General features: G+C 39.0%; 1 protein-coding gene across 9 annotated transcripts in view; it reads right to left on the bottom strand.

Annotated features, from left to right (window-relative positions):
• auts2a (activator of transcription and developmental regulator AUTS2 a) overlaps positions 1-23,791 on the bottom strand; it is a 1,190,979-nt gene extending 1,167,188 nt beyond the window's left edge. For 8 of the 9 annotated variants that reach the window (XM_072242929.1, XM_072242934.1, XM_072242932.1 and 5 more), the window contains exons 1-2: positions 23,574-23,790; positions 22,446-23,209 (exon numbers count right to left, since the gene is read on the bottom strand). In XM_072242929.1, coding sequence (XP_072099030.1) covers positions 22,446-22,730 — 285 coding nt within the window. In that variant the 5' untranslated portion in view covers positions 22,731-23,209; positions 23,574-23,790. Of the gene's footprint in view, positions 1-22,445; positions 23,210-23,573 lie in introns of all 9 variants that reach the window. The other variant, XM_072242935.1, reaches the window with a different exon arrangement.
• Positions 23,792-23,996: the final 205 nt, after the last annotated feature.

Below are 23,996 nucleotides of genomic sequence, written 5' to 3'. Positions count from 1 at the left end.
AGAAGCGATAATAGATGTTAACCTTATTTAAGGCACGAGCCAGACAGAACCAAATAGACAACATTTTAAGTATACACTATTAAACTGTGTAAGGGTACAACAGCATTAATGCCAAGGCTCCTCTCATATCAAAGATCAGGTGTCCTTCCTTAAAATGCAATCGGGAGTTTTAAACAGCAAGCATCAATTATTAAAAGCATCAGAAGTCTGATAGCTGTTTAAAAAACATTGAGGCAATTTGAGCAGCAGATTCTTCATTATTATTGAAGGCAACTTAACTCTGTTTCCAAATATTCAGTTTTTCAGTGAATTTACTTTGTCCAGATTTTCCCAATATTTTAAATTAATCATGAAATTTAAGTCACAGTAACACCAAATGTCTTGATTTAAGATTCCAGAAAATTCTGGTCCATGTCATCATTTATTTTTTCATTTGCCTTGAATTTGATGGCACATTCCAACATAATGAAAATAAACACATTGTAGGATTTTTCAAAGTAGTTTGTAAGCAGCTGAATGTCGGCTTCACAGTTTGTGTATTTTAAGAATTGTTTGAATTAATCCATTTTAAAATTTCATATAATGCTAATCCTTAGATATAAATTTACAAAAAAAACAAACAGCAAGTCCTAATATTATTTTAACTGGCCTTCCACAGTGATCTCTATAATCTTTATGAAGAATCCTTGACAATGATATCAAGTTGTACCAGTATGGGTTTCAGCATCTCTTTTATTGTGCAATAAAATGGGGGAAACAGTAATGGGACATTAGGTATCTCAATAGATTCTCTAGATGGAGAAATCTTTCATGGGACTTTAAAAACTGGTGTGAAATTCAACAACTCCAGTGGAAAGAGAATACAATATATAACAAAGCATGTTCAACCAAGGACATAGTTATTACACTGCTGTATCCATTTATACTGGCCTCACTAAGAAATAGGCTGAGTGATAGGAAACAGACAGTAAAGAAAATGGTGGTATACTTAAAACGGCAAGATGTGACAAATGGCTTCCAGTGAAGATCTGCTTTGAAGCTGCAACTATTCAACGTATTTATAAATGACTTGAATGGAAGGATAGAAAGACACACATTCAATTTGTCAAGCTAGGCAGCACTATGAGAAGTGCAGACTTTGCATTAAATTACAAGGAACAAATGGACAAATCTATTTCATATAGACCTATGCAAGGTCATGCTAGTTGGATCCATATTCTTCACTGTTTGAAGGGTTGAGGGGTTAAGAGAACAAATACCATAAGGACATGTTTTCTTCCTACACTGAAACCTACTTTGACACTGCTATCTTACTTGCAATTTATAAGCACAATCCTTCTCAGCAGACTGGATAAGAACTTAGCACTTCCCACCTGCATCACCATGGATTGACCTTGTACTAGCATTTTAAAGAGGTTTTCTTCATTATTAGTTCTAACCTCACTTTAACTGCCTGCCTGGCTTGTCCCCAGCAACGCAAGACCTCCAACCCTCCAAAACACAACACTCTTCTCCAGCTTGCCACACAAAGGAAATTTGTTAATTATTTCTAAAAGAACACTCTTTTAAATAGTACTTTCCTTGACCATTGGATGTCCCAAAAATACTTTCAAAATGGTAGTAAAGGAGGAAAACACAGCAGCACTTCTCATCCAGGGAAGATTCATAACTCACAACAGTAAATGGCTAGGTAACCTGCTTCTTTAATACTGGTTTGGTTCTGATACTGATCATGACATTGATAAAGAAGTACATAAACTGGCAGAGATGGAATAGGGTTTTGGGAGGAGGTCATGGTGGGGATGGAGGAGGGGACTTATATGGAAGGCAGGAGGAATGAGAAAATTCCAGCTTGTACCAAGGTACCCAAACTTCCAAGATCCCATAGTAAATTTGAGAAAAAGCTGAATCAGAAGTTAAAGAACATTTATTTTAGAGTTACAAAGTCAATTAAACTAAACATTTATGGGTTCAGATGGAGCTTCCAAAACTCTCTTTTCAACACTACACTGAAGCATTGGTCAAAGAGCAAGAAGTCACTACATTCATTAACAGCGACAGCTTCTCCTTAATTTAAATTGCTCACACCTGTTGTGAATTTACTATGTGTGCTTGTGACAGAAACGAGCTTAGTTTCCACAATCTCAAGGTAGACCAGACTTCCCTGCCTTTGTGTAACAATGTACTACACCAGAAAAAGGTCTATAAATCAATGCAAACAATTGAGGCAAAGGGAAAGCACTGATTCATGGTGTAATTTTCATAAATATGTGAGGAATACAAAATTTTAACCCATTGAAACAAACTTTCATCCACATTTATAAGCCAAAGTTACAGTATTTTAAAGTGGTTTTCACAAATGGTACAAAGAATAGAAAAAAAATTGAGAAATCAGTGCAGTTCCAAACTCCAATAAAGCACAAGATTGCCTCCTACCATGTCCAAATCTGGTTGTAATTTGGAGAATGAGTCTGAACTGGCACAAGTGCAAAAACATCTGAAACTCTGGAACTTGGCTCTGGCTGGGAATGGTGGCTGACAGAGTTAAAGGAGCACAGGGACTGTTTATTGCACAGGAACCTTCAGACTGTGCTATCAAGAAACAGCTGCATCATTGATCCTGATTTCAGCAAAATTTAAATTACCACCTCAAGTCTCTTACACCCAAAACTTTAGGCTCAAACAGGCTGCACTATTGGCTTGCTCTCAGGAATTGTCTGTGGGGGAAAAAGGCTCAGAAAATACATGGGCTGTCATTTTGAAGATAAATTTTGTATGGATTTCAAGGTCAGGAACTTGGATTCTGTCTGTACAGTGGTTGGGATTGCCCTGTGACCAAAGTCAAAGAGATCATTATGCATTTCTTAGTTTTATGCTGAAATATTATTTCTACAGACAGTATTCTATCCTCTCTTATAGCTAGTAACTCATGCTGGCTACTCCCTGCCAAGATCTCCTGCTCATATCTCACACATTAGTCTAGACTACAAGATCCTAATTTGTCATCACATATCACCAGGGAAGGCAGGACAACTTGGGGAAATGATGCAATGACAGATTTATACGGACATGGATAGTGATGGATGAGCAGCAGGGATGGGTGTGAGCATAGCCTGGAGGGCGGAGAGAGGATTTTCAGGGTGAGGATGGCCAAGATGGAGAAAATTAGGCCATTGATAATTGACAATTAAGAGGTTAACATGGGAAATATGCTCATGAGCAGCTTTTAATGTTAAGGAACAGCTTGGGGACGACTTTATCTAGATACGAGAATGATAACAAGAAATTGGAGATGTAAAAGTCAAACCTGATTTTGTTCCACCTACTGCATACCCTTCCAACAATGGCCTCCAGATACAAATCAATGGCAGCAGGAATTCCATCTGATTTCCCTGTGGACTTGACAGACAATCATCTGATTTACCCAACTCTTTTCCTATACACCTACCTAAGCATGTGCACTTAGCAAAGGTTGGAGACTGAAGCATAGGGGGTTGGAATAAGATGTCCTTTGTTATAAGAAAAAAATGTACTCCCCCACCCACCCTCACATCAATCGACAAGAAATAGTGCAGAGCAGCAAGTAATTTTCAAAAATTACTCAGAAACCATAGCTGATTTTTTTTTAAACCTTGGAACTATATATCCGAAGTAACAAACATACTCAATGGACTTCTAGTATTTTTACGTTATTTTTACTTAATTTTAATAAATTATTTTAAAATAAGTTCCTATTTATTATTTTCAAAAACAAGCTTTATGATCTTATTTTGTAGCGTATCTTCAAGTTTAAAATGTTTTCCTTTGGCCAGTTCATTGCAAGATAGTGTTGTGGAAAAACGTGTCCTCTGCTGTAACACCAGGCCTCTGCTATTCCTCAAACACAGCTGCAATCTTACAGAATATTAAACAGTTAACTCCATCAGACTATTAGGTAGAGGAGGATAGAGATCTGTGCACTCATTTAATTCAGCCCTTCAGAAAACTGCTGGTGTGTAGAAGGAAAAAAATTGCAATTTTAGGTTTTCATTTATTAATCTTGTACATTTCAGCCAAAATCAATTTTAGTTGCAATGAGAACAAGCTAGCACTAAGGACTTAAATCATTTTAAACTAAACACAAGGTATGAAAGAAAAGTGGTTTGCGGTGGATTATTTTGGAAACCACTTTTTGTACATCAGGAATGACAGAATGCTTCACGGCAAATTCATATGCATACGCAGTGACATCCATCTTTTCTAATGTCCTCCTTCATACCATTTCCAATTGCTTAATCCTTGAGATACACTGCAAGACTGCACATTCTATTTAAGGACTAGTGTTCTAACCATATTTTTAAAACCACTTTTTCCAGTATATTCTCTTCAAGTCCATCACATCAGGATGGTGAAAGATAGAAGTAAATCTACTCCTCCCTAGCCAAATACTTCCAACCAGTGACTCTGCTTTAACTCAGATCAATAATGATAATTCTACGACCAGCTAGTGTACTAAATGGGACATAATTCTCTAGCAGCTGTGAATCTACTTATCTCCAGATAACTTGACAAACCGATGCCTGTGTGGGTTAGCAATCTGTACAAGTAACAGTAGACCAGTGTACAGTGATCCAAGAATATAAGAATCAAAGAACTAGAAATACAGCTGGGCCAGTCAACCTTTTGTACCACCTCTGCTCATTAGTAAAACCAAGACTGTTCTACCTCGGCGCCACTTTCTTGTACTAAACCTGTATCCTTTGGTTCCTTAGATATGCTGAACTCCCTAAAATAAGGTGCACGTTTTGTATCTGATGCTACATACAGCGATAGTGCTGCGACTGTTTTTTTTAATTGTACCTGTACTTCTGCACATGACAGCAAACTAGACTTTAACTCTAAATAACCGACAATCTATCAACTTCAGTCTTGAATATTTTCAATGATTTAGCCTCCACAGTTCTCAAGTAGAAAAATTCTAAAGCCTCAGGGCCCTCTGAGGATGAAATTTCATATCAATTCCATTCTGAAGATTATTTATTTCATAATGTCTTACTTTAAGACTTTGACAATTGATTCTAAATACCGCGTTCAAGGGAATTATCATCCTTGCAGCTCACCCATCAAGTCCAGAAAGACCTTCGCATGTTTGAATTAGACCATCTTTGACCATCTCTTATTATTTCGAAGTATGAGCTTCGTCTGCTTAATCTCTCCCAACACGACAATTTACCCTCGACCTCAGATTTTTCTGGTGAATTCCCCCACACACACACCAGTCACAAGCTGCTGGGTAGGGCGACTATATAAAACATTCTAGCAGCAGTCTCACCAGAATCCTCTACAATTTCAGGAAGATATCTGGTCTCTGGTGCTAAGATCCTCTTGTAATAAAGGCCATCGGACTGTTTGCCTTCCTGATATACCTGCAGTGATTTATAAGCAAGATCATCTTGGTCCCTCTTAACACCATGCAGTCTCTCACGATTCAAAAAAAAACTCCACTTTTAGAAAAGTTGGTGAGCTCAATTTTTGTCCATTTAACATACGTTATTCTTGTCCATTGGATCTGGATGTAATGTTCATTGTGTCTAATTCTTCCTGGTGTGTGGTGCTGAATGTAGAAGATATTGTGTGTTGATGCAAGATACAGAGAATGACTTTATCTGATAGTGTAAGACTGTGAGAGTGTGTTTTCTCCTTTGGTGATGCTTTGATTGTACACCCAGTGGCCATTTTATTAGGTACACCTGCTTGTTGATGCAAATATCTAATCAGCCAACCATATGGCAGCAACGTAATGCATAAAAACACGCAGACTTGCACGAGAGGTTCAGTTGTTGTTCAGACCAAATATCAGAATGGGGAAGAAATGTGATCCAAGTGATATTGACTGTAGAATAATCCTGGTGCCAGACGGGGCGGTTTGAGAATCTCAGAATCTGCTGGTCAGCTGCGATTTTCATGCACAACCGTCTCTAGAACTTACAGAGAATGGTGTGAAAAACAAAAACCTTCCAGTGAGCAATAGTTTTCTGGTCAAAAATGCCTTGTTAATGAGAGAAGTCAGAGGAGAATAGCCAGACTGGTTCAAGCTGACAGGAAGGTGCATGTAACTCAAATAACCACGTGTAACAACAGGGATGTGCAGAAGGGCATCTCTGAATGCACAACACTTTGAACCTTGAAGTGAATGGGATACAGCAGAAGATCCATGAACATACACTCTGTGGCCACACTACTGGGTACAGGAGGTACCTAATAAACTGACCATTGAGTGTAAGTGTCAATACATAGTGTAGAGGGTGGCTGTTAATGCTTGGTGTAGATTAGAGTGGCTGGTTTACATGTGTAGAGAGTGAATTTATAAATTAGTGCTGAGTACAGAGTGATTCATAAGTTGATGCTGATTACAGAGTGATTCATTGGCTGAATGCAGGTGATGACTGTGTCTTTATTCATGGTGTATGATTTTTGTTCTAGGAGTGATTTTGTCTGTGGCAGCTGGGTATGTGGGTGATCTTAGTTCCGTGTGTGATTAGCTGTGTTGAAGTTGGTTGCAGACTGATTATTTATGCTTGTGATGTAGATTTTAAGAGCTAATGCTAATTATGGAGGTAACAATGAGGGGTGGTTCTATGTAAGGTTGCAGGGTATAAGGAATGGTCTTATGCATTGGTGTAGAGTATGTAGAGGTTGTTTGGACTTGATAGTAACAAGACAATGCATTCCGTACTCTGGTGGTGCCTGGTGCATGACTGGCCTTACTGGTGCAATCTCGGGACCAGTTGTGTGCTTTAATACCAGAAGAACTATGTGATTACGTGTGCAATGCAGCTGTAAGGGGAGACTTTGTGTTTTGCTTCTGGGGATGATTGAGTGTATTGGTGCCAGATATCTGGTTGACTGTTTTTGGTAAGGCCTCCAGGGTTGTTTGTGTTGGAGTAATTTTTTAAAAAATGTTTCATTCCAAATGAGGTTATTCACAAGGCTTGGAGCCGCATTGAGGATGGTGGATCAGTCACGACGACATGCTGGAGCAGACTCGATGGGCCAAATGGCCCAATCTGCTCCCATATCTTTTGGTGGCTACTGGTGGTGCTTAGTTGGTTCAACAGTGGTTGACTGCAGGTATGAGGAATCTCTAGTAATCAACTACTCCTGGTTCTTAGTAGAGCTTGATGTGCAGATTTCCCCATTGTTGAATATTATTCCTATTTTTCATTTGTTACACAGAAATATAATGTATTTTGGAGTGAACCTGATTATAGTGGGCAGTTTTATTTGTCACACCTGGCAAAAATATACACACTCACCTCCTTCACCCAGTACCACAACCAAACACAAAGCAGAAGTACATTATTTACATCCTGCACCGACATGCAAAGCTGTTCCCCGTAGCCAGCTCAAGCACACGAAATTAACTATGCACATTGATCCAACAGAATGTCAGCCACTACCCACAGCGCTAACACACAAAAATCCTGCCCAACAAAATGTGGCAATTTGATCAACCAATGAATCATTCCCTATACAGCACCAGCTCACAAAATCATTCTCACCATGGACACCAACCAGTCCACCCCTGGCCAGGCAGCAACACATATCATCCCTCCACCTGACAACAACAAAAGAAAACAAGAGTAGACTTGGCATCACTCAAAATCGTCCAAACGTACTCTAAAACCTGGGCCTCTGCAAGTTGATCCTCAGCTTGTCACCTGGAAACCAGCCTGTGCGGATTGGAAATAACATCTCCTCCTTGCTGAGAATCAACACTAAGCACTAAATGATGTGTGCTTAGTCCACTGCTCTACTCTCAACTGTGTGGCTAGGCACAACTCTAATGCCATCTGTAAATATGCTGGCCACACAACTATTGTTGGCAGAATTCCAGATGGTGATGAGGTGGCGAACAGGAGCGAGACCGACCAACTGGTTGAGCGTTGTCACAGCAACAGTCTTGCACTCAATGTCAGGAAGACCAGAGAATTGACAGTGGACTTCAGGAGGAGTAAGTCAGGGGAATACACACCAGTCCTCATTGAAGGATTAGAAGCGGAAATTGAGCGGTTTCAATTTCCTGGGTGTCAACATCTCTGAGATCTATCCTGGGCCCAGTACATTGATGTAATTACAAAGAAGGCACAACAGCGGCTATGTTTCATTTGAAGCTTGAGGAGAGTTGGTACGTCACCAAAGATACTCACAAATTTCTACAGCTGTACCGTGGAGAGCTTTCTAACTGGTTACATCACCGTCTGGTATGGAGAAAGAGAGGAAAAAAAAAATTGGGAAAAGCTGCAGAAAGTTGTCAACTCAGCCAGCTCCACCACAGCACTAGCCTCCCCAATGTCAAGGACACCTCAAAAGGCAGCATCCAACATTAAGAACCACCCACTCCAATCGTCCAGGACATGGCCTCTTCTTATTGCTGCCATCAAGGAGGAGGTACAGAAGCCTGAAGACACACAGTCAACGTTTCAGGTACAGGTTCTTCCCTTCCACCACCAGGTTTATATATATATTTAACTCCTGCTTCGGCTCGCGACTTAATATAGGGGCTGATAGCCCCCCAGCCCAGTCAAAGCTAAGAAATCTCATTTGGGTGGATGCTGCACGATGTGTCCCCTGTTACAAATCAATACCACGAAATAACAAACAGTACACAATATGCCATTAAACGATTGAACTTTATCATTCTTAATTTGACTATATGGTTAATAAAGAAAACAAAATAAAAAAGACAAATGGCCCATTCTCATGAAACCGGAAGTCCATGAGCCAGTTCTCATTGGGAGATCGGAGGTGGAGAGGATCAGCAACTTGAAATTCCTCTGTGGTTTCATTTCAGAGGATTTGCCCTGGGTTCAGCACTCAAGTGCCATTACAAAGAAAGCATAGCAGTGCCTCTACTTCCTTGGTAGCTTGCAAAGACTGAGCATGGAAAATCCTACAAAAAATTACTGGATGTGGCCAGTTCATCACAGGTAAAGCCCTGTGCTCCACTGAGCACACCTACATGGAGTGCTGTCACAGGAAGGCAATATCCATCATCAAGGACCCCCACCACATTAGTTGACCCTAACCTCAATGTAATGCCAATATGGAATGCATCACCCCTGCCCATTCAGCATTGAAGCTCACTGATAACCTGTTCGTCCACCATCGACCTCCTCCAATCGTCGCCAACCAGTGGACCCTCGCCCCAAGTCTACTCCGTCCGGCAGTCCACCAACTCTCTCCGTTCGTGTCATCTCTCCCCGGCAAAAGACTGGAAAAACTCTCTTCCAGACTAACAAGAAAGATCAACATTCCAAAAGCCCATTATCCCTAGTCATAACCGGAACATTGCTGCTACAGAGAAACCATTACATTAGCAGTGAAACAGTACAGCCTGAGATCTATATATATGGAGATACATACACACTATATATATATATATACACACACACACACAAATACACACACACTTCTTTTGTAATTTAGTTTTAATTATAATGTATTGCAATGTACAGCATCCGCAAAACAACAAATTTTATGACATATGCTGGTGATATTAAACCTGATTCTGATTCTAACTGGCTTTCCTGTAAACAGGAAGTGTTTGCAATCATCCAATTCAAGCTTGCATCCTAGAGGAGTCCACATCCTGAGCAGAACACTATAACGGAAGAGTACACGTGAATTAACGCTTCACCCTGGAGGAATATTTAGGTCTCTGGATGACAGAAATGGAAAAATAAAAGAACAGGTATTATGATTTCTGAATTTGCAAGGAAAATGTATTACAAAAAGAGGAAATGGGGTGGGGATAGAAGCATGCACCAGGGAGGGATAGAGGGAAAGGTTCCTTCACAATGCTGAGTGTGCAGGGGTGATGCATCCTATATTAGCATTACATTGAGGTTAGGGTCAACTAATGTGGTGGGGGTCCTTGATGATGGATATTGCTTTCTTGTGACAGCACTCCATGGGTGGAGCACAGGGCTTTACCTGTGATGAACTGGGCCATATCCAGTACTTTTTGTAGGATTTTCAGTACAAGGGTATTGGTGTTTCTATACCAGACCATGGTGCAGCCTATCAGTATACTCTACACCACATATCTAGAGAAGTTTGTTGAAGTTTTAGATATCATGCTCAATCTTTGCAAGCTACCAAGGAAGTAGAGGCACTGCCTTGCTTTCTTTGTAATGGCACTTGCGTGCTGGACCCAAGGCAGATCCTCTGAAATGATAACACAGGAATTTCAAGTTGCTAATCCTCTCCACCTCCATTCTCCCAATGGGAACTGGCTCATGGACTTCCGGTTTCTTCCCCCTGAAGTCGATAATCATCTCCTTGGTTTTACTGACATTGAGAGGTTGGTGTTGGCAGCACCATTCAGCCAGATTTTCAATTTCCCTCCTACATGCACAACTCTGCACAATCAAACCCTTCACACAATGACAACATGCACACAAACAAAATCAAAATTAGCTTCAACAACGTGGGTGGGAAAACAAACCACCTCGTGCTTCCACTATGCTCTTCTTCAACCTCACAAGTTCCCTTAGAGTGCCCTTGTGGGAAAACTACTCTAATGCATGCAGAACACGAACCACCTCCTGTCAAGGAAAGCCCACACAGATCAAGGCCATGATATCACCTCAGCCCTTAGAAATAAAACAATAAAGCTTGTAGAATTACGTGGCATGTGCACAATACCAGAGCATGCTTTGATGACTTTGGAAAAAAAGTAAACCAGCAGCAAATCATTGCTACATAACTCATTCACCATTCAGAATGGAATTCTTCATCTGCCACATTTGACAGTTTATATTTCAGTGAATCACTAGCTCTAGACATGTATCTATCATATAATGTGTTTGTGCCTGTTCGATTTATCATTTCCACTGACAGATTATTCAAGCAGGAAAAAAACTATTTTCACAGCTCTATATAACATTTCTTTGCCCCCCCCCCTTATAAATATGGAATCCTCACTTGTTTATTCCACTGGAAGACAGCTTTCTCCAGTTCTGCCCCGCCTCATTCAACAGCGAATATTGGTCTTGCCACACCACACCAATAAAGGCAGATCATTTCACATCAACCATTACTGAACGGGGAAAGGAAATATTACTCCACGATCCGCAAGTTGAAATCACCAGACATTGTGTCTCCTTTATTCAAGTTGCATTGTCTGTAGCCATCTTTAAAATTTAATGAATAGTCGTAAAATTAATCCAAAGTGTTGGCAAAGCCTGGGAAGATTAATGGAGTGCAAATAGTAAAAAGGATTAGATTTCTTTAAAAGCAACATAAGTGAATGAAATCCTTTCTTTTTTCCTATCATAATTCAAAGATCACTCTTCAACTGGCCAATTATTTGCAAAACTATTTTCATTTATAGAGTCAGAGGAAAGTACAGAACAGAAACAGGCCCTTCGGGCCATCTAGTCCATGCTGAACCATTTAAACTGCCTACTCCCATCGATCTGTGCTCCATACCGCCACCATCCATGCACCTATCCAGACTTCTCTTTAAATGTTGAAATTGAGCTTGCATGCACCACTTGCACTGGCAGCTCATTCCATGCTCTCACAACCCTCTGAGTGAAGACATTTCCCCTCATGTTCCCCTTAAACTTTTCACCTTTCACCCTTGACCCATGATCTCTAGTTCTAGTCCCAACCAATGCCAGTGGAAAAAGCCTGCTTGCATTTACCCTATCTGTACTCCTCATAAATTTTGTATACCTCTGTCAAATCATCCCTCAGTCTTTTGAGGTGAACTTGATGTACATCTGGTCTCAGCACCATTTCCTAACATGGCCACTGGGTCAGTGAGGGAACAAGCATTCAGAACCTGAGGCATAATCAAACCAATTTTTGCTGGCCACCACTTGCCTCCTGCTTCTTTACAGAATGATATCCAGCTTCCTTCACAGTTTACTCTGATCAGCCTCACTGACAGAGCACAAGTTAGATTCTGTAACTTCTCCCTCAAGGAAAATAATTGCACTGTATTTTTTTTTGTCAGTACAAAATGAAATTATACAGCCACATTTACTTAACTTAGAGCCAACAATAAAAATTAATGGAAAGTGGAATACTAAACCCCAATTATTCTGAGTATTCCGTGGTGGGTATCATCAAGAAGGTCTTAGCATAACGGAGAGTGAATGTTTCCATCCCAATGTAATGGAGAAAATATAGTTTACACAGGAAATATATCTTCCTGGTATGTACAGAATGTATTATCCATCTGGCAGGCTCTATAAAGCCATCTGCACAACACTGCCGGCTGTACAATGCTCAGTTACTGAGGTGTACTCTGGTTCCAAGGCGCATCCTTCCAATGTTGTTATAAAGTCACTGGGATAGTTGATTTCAATTTATGTTAAAAGAAATTTGCTAGCACCTCCAATGATCCACAGGGGTACTGTGTAAAGGGAGTTCCACATTGAAATGGAGCTGAAACATTACCCTTCTTCCAATTTTCTCCTCTGCTGGTGGCGTAGACTCCTTGTCTTACAGTTCAGCAAGGTAGTGGTGCTTGCATATCAAGTGCGAGTCAAAGCTTATCTAATAACGGAGGAGAAGTTCAGAGGCAAACACAATCCTGTGCATTTCAACATGCACATATTTGCAATTCCAGTAGGGGTCATTGTGTGCTGTTGAGCCGGACTTAGTTTTAGTTCCTTTGTGCTTTAGCAGTGATTTTGGACTGTACCTGTCAGAGTGAACTCAAGCAATGGCAGACTGTGACCAGGAGACTACCTGCGTTCAGTTCACCACCCCTGACTCAGAGTCAGAGCTCAAACGAAAGTGCTGGAAAGTGGAGTGGAGCACATGTCTATTATGGGAGCAGGTGTTACAGTAACCAGCTGGAAACTTCCTTCACATGTCGGTGGGCTAAGGCAAAAACCACTAGCAATTTGAAGTGGGCTGCTGATTAAAATTAAAACAGTGAGCAGATTACTCGACAGGGAAAGTTGAATTGTATACAGAAAATTATGGGTTTCCTCCCGGGTTATTTTGTGACAACAAATCACTTGCCTGATTTATTATATGTAAGAAAATGCTGGAACATAATAAAGTATTAACATTATATATTTTATACATATATATATTATGTGTGTGTGTGTGTGTGTGTGTGTGTGTGTGTGTGTGTGTGTGTGTGTGTGTGTGTGTGTGTGTGTACGTACACACACACACACACTATTACTGCCTTCATACCTATCAGTCTATATGTAGTATTACAGGTCACAATTTGCTACTTATCACCGGTAAATAGATTGTTAAAACTTGACAATTGTACCAATTGTACCAGCCAGAACTGTGTATTAATGTGTGGTAAATGGCTCCATTTGTAGAACAAGCTGATCTGCAGCTGCTCAGCAATAAAATCACTATCCATCTACTAATGGTCTCAATCAATGTTTCAGTGTGTTTTGTAATGACATAGGAGATTTTGAGTTGATTAAAGCACAGATAACAATCCCTTTCCTCCTCACAAGCATAGAGCTCTCTGGAACAATTTTTACAGTTAAAATGAAATCTCTCTCTTGCTCTCTCGCTATCTGCTGGAATCACTCCAGCCTCGGTCTAATGTCACAATCGTGTAAAATGAAATCTCTTTCTGTTATGTGATGTGAAGCCACATGGAAACACTTGGCAGAACATAATGCTGGCAGTTAGTGGAGCTAAGATAAAGATTGCTGGCAGTGAGATAAGCAATTCAAGAAGACAACTTAAACTGGAAAAAAACTCCTTAAGAACAGATATGCAACAGACGATTTAAATTTATCCTTTTTTTAAAAAAAGCACGTACTCAGAGGGGCAGTATACACTGCATCACTTGAGAGCCCATAAGTAGATCAACAGAACAAAGACCATCATCATCGACCTCGAGGGATAGCCACGAGGAGAGATACACTGCAATAACACTGCCAAGGATCCTAGTATCAAGGATCCGATTGTGGACACAGGTTCAAATCCCAGTCCAGCTGGTATCCATTTTAAGCCATGTGCAACATTGGGTCACTGTGCTAAAGGGAATGTTGAGTCTGAGCAAGGATGTACTGCAAATCAGACCTTGGTCCTGTCAGGTGCTTCTCACAACTGTATCCAACAAAGGGAGGATTTATACAGAGGGATCTTGTCTCCAGAGTCACATGAAAGAAGAGGCACTTACCACATTATCAAAATAAAATAAGAGATCTGCAAGTAGCAGTATGATGCAATTTCACACTAATGGTAATGCACAGAAATTATCTGGGCTTTATCACTGTGTTTTCTGTCAATAAACTGTGAAGGGACCCCAAACTTGCATCTGGTGTACAAGTCAACTCTTGCATTTGACCAATTGGCATATGTCTAAACACAGTTAGTGGAATCTTTTAAGTAACTACATCTCTAACAAAAGTACATTCTGTGCTATTAATATTTAGAAACAAAGGCATTAAATGACTGTTGACTTACCATAAATGTGAACATACAGCCCAAGACTAACAATATGGAAAGACACCACAAAACCACTTTGACACTTCTATTACAGTGCATGAAATTCATCATCAAGGCATATTGTTTAAATGCATACAGCTGATTCAAGCATCAAATTGCCTCCTGTTATTTGTGTTGTCAGTGCTCGCCACATTAACTATTGTCAGCGCTTTATTTGATTTCACTTGGCAGCGTGATAAACCTAATACTTTTTACGTATTAACTGCAAAATAAAATTATTTCCCCTCACTTGTCGGACAACACAGGTAGGTAAGCAATACTCTGTACTCTGATTAAAGGCTACAACTGGTGTTGATCATTTACGAAGAGGAATACAAATCAGATCAGGCAACTCCTGGAACTAGAGAATGCTCATGTAGATACAGCCACTGGCTTTGCATCTTCCTTCATGTACAAATTTATGAAATAAAAATGCGAAGTTCCATGCAAGAATCATTCAATTCACAGGCATGTCTTAAACATAGGTCAGAAATCCTTTGACATTGTATTATTTTACAGAATGCCTCGAATCGATGAAATTTGTTCTTTAAATGATTAAGCCACATTAACTGCATCAACAGACTCATTTGCAAATCAATTAGCTCATTAAAAAAAGAACAAACTTCCATTTATGTAGTGCCTCTCACAACCTCAAGATGTCCCAAAGCATGTTTTACAGCCAACTCAATACTTTTGATTTTAGATACCGTTATAACGATGGGAATTACTAAACTAACTCTGCACATAATTTTCATGGAAATATATTTTCTCAGCAGGACAGAAACTAAATTCTTCTGCAATATACACCTAAGGCAATAAAAAGTCTTACTCTGCCTTCAGATGCTGATAGAGAGGAACAATGTTAATCCAGCAAAATTTGCCTTCTTACTCTGATAGTATTAGACAGCATCTGGCTTTACTGAAGGCTTTACTAATCCCTAATCAACACTTCTGACTGTGTTGCTCACCTACTGAGTTGCAAACAATGAAATGGACATATTCATAATTCATATATTTTTAAAACTATTCAAATATTAATAACATTTCAAGGTAAAGTAGTCTGTAAAAACAAATTGAAGCTCATATTGAAAGGATGATTCTAAAATTCCACTTTGCCGGAGGATGTCAAGTAAAAGTATACATTCGGCATCCGATTCAAGATCGCCTTGTGCAGATTAAAATAATACCTGCCGAAAGTTTGCTCTTAATTCAATTTTTCTGAGCTATCAACTTAAGGTATTGGCAATGAAATATTTTGTGACCCATCTACATTGCAATGCATATCAATAATTAGACTGGATGGACCAGGATTTCTGCTTGGAAGAAGTTAGGTCAGATGGAATGTGACCCTTCTTTGTTCATCACTGTTCTGTTCAAAGATTGATCAAAATCAACCTGAGAATCATTTTGGTTTGATCATAGTTAAAACTGCCCAAACTGCCAGCTACACAGAACAAACCAATCTCTATTCTGCAAATTATCCCATTGATCTGAATAGAAAATTTAAATACTGGGCGTAATTACAGGGTTGCTTTGGATTCGGACACTCCAGGCAAGAATAGTTTACTTAGCAAATAGTCATATGCCACAAGGAATTTATTAACAATGGGACCCAGCTCATTCACACATTGCAGCAGTTGGAAATACTCAGTACAAATGAACATTTGATCCTAAAGGCAGCCTTTTATGTTGGCAGAAAACAGTTGGATAGCACAATGATTGCTCAAATGCAGGGGTGATGTTAGAAATGGTGTTTTGTGGTGAAGTATTCAGACCATCACACAAAAAAGTATTAATGCCATATTAGAGCAGATCACTGCTATAATCACAAATAACTCCCAGTTCTTCCTACGATGTTTTGATATCAGACTAATTATGTATGTTATCCACAGGATATTCCCTTAGCAATAGCAAAATTGTCAAGTCTTGATAACACGAAACTGATCACTGAGCACATCCTATGGACTCACTTTCAAGGACTCTGGAACTCATGTTCTCAGTATTTATTTACTTTTTTTTAAATTTTGTATGTCTACACAGCATGTTTGCTTTGCACGTTTGTTGCTTGTCAGTCTTTGTGTGCAGTTTTTCATTAATTCTATTGTATTTCTTTGTTCTGCTGTGAATGCTTGCAAGAAAATTAATCTCAGGGTAGTATTTGGTGACATATATATACTTTGATAACTTTACTGTGAACTTTGACAATAAGACAACTTTTGGGATATCCAAGAATTAGCACATGAGTATCTGCAATTTTATTTGGGACAGAGATAAATGATGTTTGCCCTGATCCACAATACTCATCAGTTCCCAAGAATGCTCATGACTGTGCTTCAAGAAGGAAAACCTTAGCCTTAACCATAAGGCTTGAAACCCAGCATTACAGGTAAATGTACCTATAGGCTGAAAGCAAATATTATATTTAATCAGTCTGCTTGAATCTTTTGTTAATATGCTTGCTGTATGAATTATTTCTGAATCTAGCATTATTTCCCACTTTCAATTTCCATTCTTGTAGCAGCTTCAATGCAATGAAATAAGATAGAACTCAGTTTAATCCCAATGGACCATTCGACACGACACTGAATTGAATCATATGCTCAACTTCTGGAATGAGATTTACACTCACAATCAACAATCCAAGAGAGTGTGATCCTACAAAGTGAGCCAATTTCACCAATCTGTATACAATTCAAAACACTATCCTCAAGTACAGCAAAATTTACAATATCTTTAACCATTTTGAATATCTTTTCATAAACAGAGAAGATTCTGCAGATGCAGTAAAACACACAAAATGCTGGAGGAACTCAGCAAGTCAGGCAGCCTCTATGGAGATGAATAAACAGCCGACATTTCAGGTTAAGACCGGAAATCTTTTATTTCATTCTGCATTTGCATGTTATCACTGCAGATTAGATGCCAATCTGAATAACTGAAATGCTAGTTAACAGCGGCACTTTACAGCTTGACATTTTGGAACACCTCCCCTGAAGAGTGATTAATTAATATTGCAGAAATCTAATATATTCAAATAGTGTGAAACAATAAGCAATGAAATAATTCACTGCTTCTTCAACTGCAGCTCCTTCACACGCAGGTTCCGCAATGTAGTAGGGCAAAGGGAACAAGTACACAGGAATGCTTACAAGTTCCCATCCCAATCACACCCCATCTGTCACTTCATCACTACAGTACTTAATTCCTGTGACCTGACAGCACTGTGGGAGTGCATTCATCTCAAGGACAAGAGCAGTTCAAGCAGACTTCACACCACCTTCTCAAGGGTACCTTCCCTATCTGAATCAACAAAAGTCATTGTCAGCTGACAATGTCCCCCATCAAAATTACATTTAAATGCTACAATAAGTTTTCACACAGGGGAAAAAATGGAATCAGCACTAGCAGTATTTCTCTATCTTCTTATCTTGTTAAATCAATTCACAATAAGTGAAGAACTCTGCTGCGAAACGCCATCAAAATGAATATGACCCCTGCTTGGTGGAGGGAATTTATGGGCAGAAGAACCTGAAATAGCACTGCAGATAGACATTTGTCAAACACTCTTTTTTTAAAATGGAACTTCATCTTGTTTTACAATATGTGGCATCCAGGGGACTTTCTATTCCTTAAATGAAGATGCTCACTGAGCATTTGAGTTATGAGTTCTTGCAAGTCAAATAATCTCAATATCTTCCTGCTTGAGTTGTGTCTTTTACAGTAAGAATGCAGACATTTGAACAGCAACAAAATGTATTATGGTGATGAAATGTATTTAAGATCACAGCAAATCTTTTAATCACAACATGAAGAAATGATATCAAGGTTGGGAATGTAACATTATAAAGAAAATGACATTATTACCCACAGGTAAATATCAAGCCAGGATAAATATAACTGCAACTACAGCACAGCACAATAAGCCATTAAAGACTTCAGATAATTCTAAAAAGTGCTAAAGTGAAGCTATAGAATTGTTGATGTTAATCTGAATTGTGGTTTCTATGACATCAATTCATACATTCTCACACACATAGCAAAGTGTACAATTGTATACATTACCAATGTATTAATAATAGGGACTAACAACCTAACAAAACAAAATGCTGCATCTAAAACTGGGGCAGTACAAAGAATTTCCCCATCTGCAACATTTTAAAGTACAAATGTACATGTGTGGTGGTCAGTGATCCCTGGCATTCCACATTAACTACTGGCGATGTTATGTTAACAATACAAACCCCAGATTACAGCAGACAGCAAAACAATGAGAATTTACAATTGGTCCTCCAAACATTACACGGTCAAAACTCCTTCGTTTTGCATAGATGGGTAAAGCACAACTCAAATAATTGAATTTATATCCACGTCTTTGCCTGCATTCAGTACATTATTGACTGGCTAGCAAATCTGTGCATAACAACGTGTTACACAAAATTACTGGATCTGTTCTCTGCAGGGCTGCTTTTGATCAATGCCTCAACTACACCCTTCATATATTTAGTTGCATTTTCAGCCAAGCATGTAAATTCTAGATTTTTCATGGATGCTGATTTTTTTTAAATCACAGTGAACACCATACCAGAGGAAAAAATGCATCCCAAGTCAGGAGAAGGTTTAACATCTCTACACTGTGCTGCTATTACTGGAAGGTTGCGTGCCCATTAACTCTGAATAAATTACACTAAAAAGGGACAGTCAATTCTCACCAAAAATAACAGCAATTTCTGATATACTTAGTAATAAAAAAATGAATTTAAATACAAATTGCTTTTTCTCACTATAGTAAAATCCTCTTATGGTGTGCCCGTGTTTTTTCCCCTGATCTTGTTGTGGGAGGCAGTTGATAGCTATGCAGTTTACTGCATTTCTGTTAACAACACCTTATTAAACAATATAACAGCTCATTATAAAATCACCCTCCCTTTTATGTTAGGCAATATGAATTCTCTCTGAGATATGTTTTAATATGTTGGCTGGCATAAGTGTAATCCATGTTATTACAAACTAACTACGCATATGTTGCAATCAAAAGAGCTGATACTTTATTTTTTTATATTTAGAGCTACAACACGCTAGCTGACCCTCTGGCTCAACATGCTAGCCAGCCCTCTGCCACCCAATTACACCAATGGTATATCTTCAATACATACTGAAAAAAAAATCAACTTTTCAAAGGATTGGATCTGCAATCTGGAAGAACATTTTTCACTGCTTAACCCATCTGCCCAATTAATAAAGTGCAAGTGAATTCTTGATCATGCCTAGACCAAGTGACTGAAGGCTTCAACTTTACAGAACTCTTTAATGACACATTATTAATAATACAAGGACCAACAACTTAAAAATCGCCACAGCAGAACTCTTGACCAATAATAACGGTTTTCAAAGAGGAACACAATACTTAAAATAATTTTTATCCAAAAGTTGATTGGTTTTATGCAGACTGCTACAAACACTGAATTTACATTTTGATAATCGGGAGCATTGCAGAAGAATGGTCATGGTACAAAAGCTGTCAAGGAAGGTCACTGCATTACAATTAAATTTTATTACAGCCTCTTTATACTTCGGTAAATTAAAATGCTTTAGTTTATAAGTACTTATTTACATTTAAAATAACACAATTAAATATCCTAGCAGAGTGCACAAAACCATGACAATGGTTTAACCTTGTTAAAGAACTTGGTAATTAACCAAGTAAGACTGACTCATTAAGAGTTTTAAGTTGATTCCTCAGAGCAAGACTGTTTGAAATCTTTTTCCCTATACCTTAAGTTTATTTAAGCTGTTCAGTCAACAGAAAGATAAAATAACATTTTATTCACTCAATTATTCCAGAGGGGTGAGATCTAGTAATGCCCAACAGATACTTAAAAAGTCAGCTAATTTTAGTAAAGGATCATTGTCTACTAACTGTAATAACGCCATTACAGAAACTTATTAATCGGTTCCGTAATTGCAGTGAAAATTAGGCAGCTCCAGTAAAGTACAATCTACATCAGCAAAACAAGCTACATCATCAAATCAGTGGCTTGGACACTAACGGACTTCACTGTCATATCAATTAATCAATTATTTTCTAATCATTTATTTCACTTACTATGATTCCAATACTGATCAAATTAATCAATGTAATTCTGAACAGTCTGCCAGGTTTTCACTGTACATCTGACATTCAACAGGAAATCCCATAAATAAAATGAGTGAGAACACAGCTTTTGCAGTGACAAAAATGTATTACACCTAGACATCATCCACGCACAAAACTGCACTGGGAGTCAGGAAAGTGAGGACACTTCGGCAACCAATATCTGCATATTTAATTACTACAGTTAAAATAACTTTCTATGCATTGTACAAATCAAATATGTCCATAGTTCCTTTCTCGCTCCTTAAGGAAACGCAACTGACACAAGCAATAAGAACAATAATTAGATCAATTCATTGCAATGTAATTTTGCAAAACAATGTTAAAATGAAACAGTTCATACAAAATGCGTGTCACTCCTTCTTAAAAGAGCACAATGGCAACCAAAAATCCACCTTAGGTTTCACACCATAACCTCAATACAAGTTACCTTATCACTTACACAAGGTTGGAAATAAAATGAAAGTCTGCCATATGTTATTCTGAGCAAATATCCATTTCTTCCTATAGATGTCACTGACAAGGTCTGATGGTTTAAAAAGTTATGCTTTATTTTTGGAGAGGAGAAACATGTAATTTGGATGGCATGTAAACAATGCATATAAAGGTGATAACAGACAGCATCACAAGCAATAACTCAGCTTATTTCTACACTGGATCTATGATACTGCAGTGCAGAAGCACTAGAACACATGAACTGATTTATAAATAAAACTTCTGGAAATGCTCAAAGGTGTTATGTTCCACTTCCAGCACAAATATATTAATGTTACAGAGAAGGAAAGAAAATTCCATTCCTCTTTTGTAATAAAAGTATTAAAAATCAGTTCATAATTTGATCCAAAAGCATAAAAAATACATTTAAATGAAAAAAGCACCAAATACAAAGGATAAACAATCAATACTTGTCATTTTGGAGACTTAAGTAATAACTTAAGTGGCATTTCATTCTCTAGTTCTGGATTAAGCAAACAAACATCTCTGAAAGGAGACTAGTTACTTTGTTTCTCCGTGTTACTGGTGGAGGAGAATCCACCCAATTTTGGATAAATGGTGCTGACCCTACTGAAAGAGGAGTCACCCAACCACTGTTTACTGTAGATTACTGAAGATTCTGGCAACACTAATAGCTTTTTTCACCAAATGCAAGATCTTCACATCCACAATGCAAGTTCTCCTGAGCATGCTTCCAGATGCTCTCTCCCCTCTCAATATTCAGTAATATAATTTCATAATCACAATCCAATGCAATTTTATTAATCAAATAAAAGGTATCATACTCTGTTCCTCTCATTGAGGTAATCTTTTGCATCCTTTCTAGCACTGTTGACCTCCAAATCAGTACAGATACATTACTTGGTGGCTTTTCAACCTTCTCAGTCACTACTCATTTTTAACCAACTGTAGTCTATAGGAAAGTGACTGAACAATATTAATTTGACAAATTACAATGGAGGTGCCTATCTATCAGTGACACATAGGTTAAAGAGAAACAAGAATATTAACCAGCTTCACTCTTTATACCCACTACTAAATATCAACACTACTTTCATATATTAAAATGTTTCAGACTTCGAATATGGGGTGCAAAGTGAATTAGGGGTAGAAAGAGTCCATAGAACAACCTAACCAAAAACTCTTAAGCTTTCCATGATAGCAGAGAGAATAGTTCAATTACACAACCAAAAGTAAAATTAATCATTTACAACATATTTTCCCATGATAATGAAGGGTCATTGTGGGCTTTATTTCAAAAACTGAGCCGCATCCAAAACTCTCGTCTCAAGGAGGTAATAATTTGCATAATCCAACCGTGGCTTACCTCCAATGCCTCCAATGTCACAAAACTGGCTATTCCAAATCCATCAATGAGATCTTCTTCTCCTGAAGTCGAATCTTTCCTCCGTCGTCTTGGAGGTCTAGGTCGGGATGTGGCTGGATTTTTGTTGCTGCCCTCTCGCTCAGATCCCGATGAGGACAGTGTGCTGACGGCCCTCGAACTGCCTCCACCACCGCCACCTCCTCCCGCCTTTGCCTTCCTGTCTCGGTTTCTCTGAGCTCTGGATCGCCTACTCCGGCGAAGCCCACTGCACCGCGGGCCATCCATTGCACACCCACGAATTCCCCACAGAAAGGTGACGGCTAAAATATATTCTCCCTCAATAAAATCAACAATAGCAATTCCACAAAGCCCAGCCAAAGCACTTTGCAGGAGACGATGGCTAAAGATGCACGTCGCCTGTGTATTAATAAATCACCGGGACAGAAATCCGCAAGAGAAGAATCCGTTTATAACTTGGATGGAGAAATTATTCCAATATTCCCATAATAATTCCAAGCGAGCCGACCATCCGGACAGAAAATGACAAAATTCCAAGTAAAATTGACAAGAAAATCCCCAGGTGAAATTGACCAAATTCTCAAGTGAAATTGACCAGGTCTCCACAGTACGGACTGACGTTGATTCTATAATAACACTTTTTTCCCCAGATGAGACACCGACTTGTTTTTTCTAATTCCCCCAATAGTTTCAGCAGCAGTAATCTCCCGGAATCCACAATAACCACGACCACAATTTGGTCCTTCCTAAAAATTAAAAATAAAATCATACACTTGCAAAATGCTCTTTTCTTCCACTTGTAGCGACCGGAAAATAACTAGAAATCCTGGCTGATTTTATGTCCCTCCCATCATTTCTGCATTTTAACCAGTTACGAAAAAAAAGGTGCTTAGTAGCAAATCGCTGTTTCATCCACACCTTTTCTGTCTTTCCACACTCACTATCTCTCATCAATCTCTCTCGCACACATGCACTGTCTCTTTCCCTCTCTCTCCCTCTTTCTGGCTGTGTCTGTCTGTGCCCCCTTCTTCCTTTCTCCTTCCCTCCCTCTCTCTCCCCCTATCTCCCTCTCTCTCTGACTTCTCTTTGTCTGGAATAAAATTCACGCACCGTCCATCCCACCACAGTAGATTCCAGCTCTAGCCATCAGACTGAAGACTTTCGGAGCTGACGGGTTTTTTTGTGTGTATTCTTCTCCAAATTCCGATCAAATGCAAGGAAGGGGATGAAAGAATCCTAATCGAGGGAAGGAGGGAGATGAATAAGAATGGAGAGAAGGGGAAAAAATCCTTTGGAAAGAATGGAGCTTTCCCCAGTCAGTAATACACAGATCCACAGCCCTTTCAGCGCAGGGATAACAACTTACGCCAGTTCCGCTCATGTGTACTTCCTCACCAGGAAATAGTCCAGTCGTTTTTACACGGGGAATTTTTGGGGAGGAGACTTTAAAATAATCCAGCCGGTTAACGTTGAGCCCATCTCGGGTAGCGCGGTCTCCGAGCTCCGGAGCACAGCCATGTTTACAAACAGCCC

This window comes from Mobula birostris, chromosome 25 (assembly GCF_030028105.1).
Source record: "Mobula birostris isolate sMobBir1 chromosome 25, sMobBir1.hap1, whole genome shotgun sequence".
NCBI classification, from domain to species: Eukaryota; Metazoa; Chordata; class Chondrichthyes; order Myliobatiformes; family Myliobatidae; genus Mobula; species Mobula birostris.
Note: the sequence above shows the minus strand (reverse complement) of the source record. Positions and strands in the feature narration are given on the sequence as shown.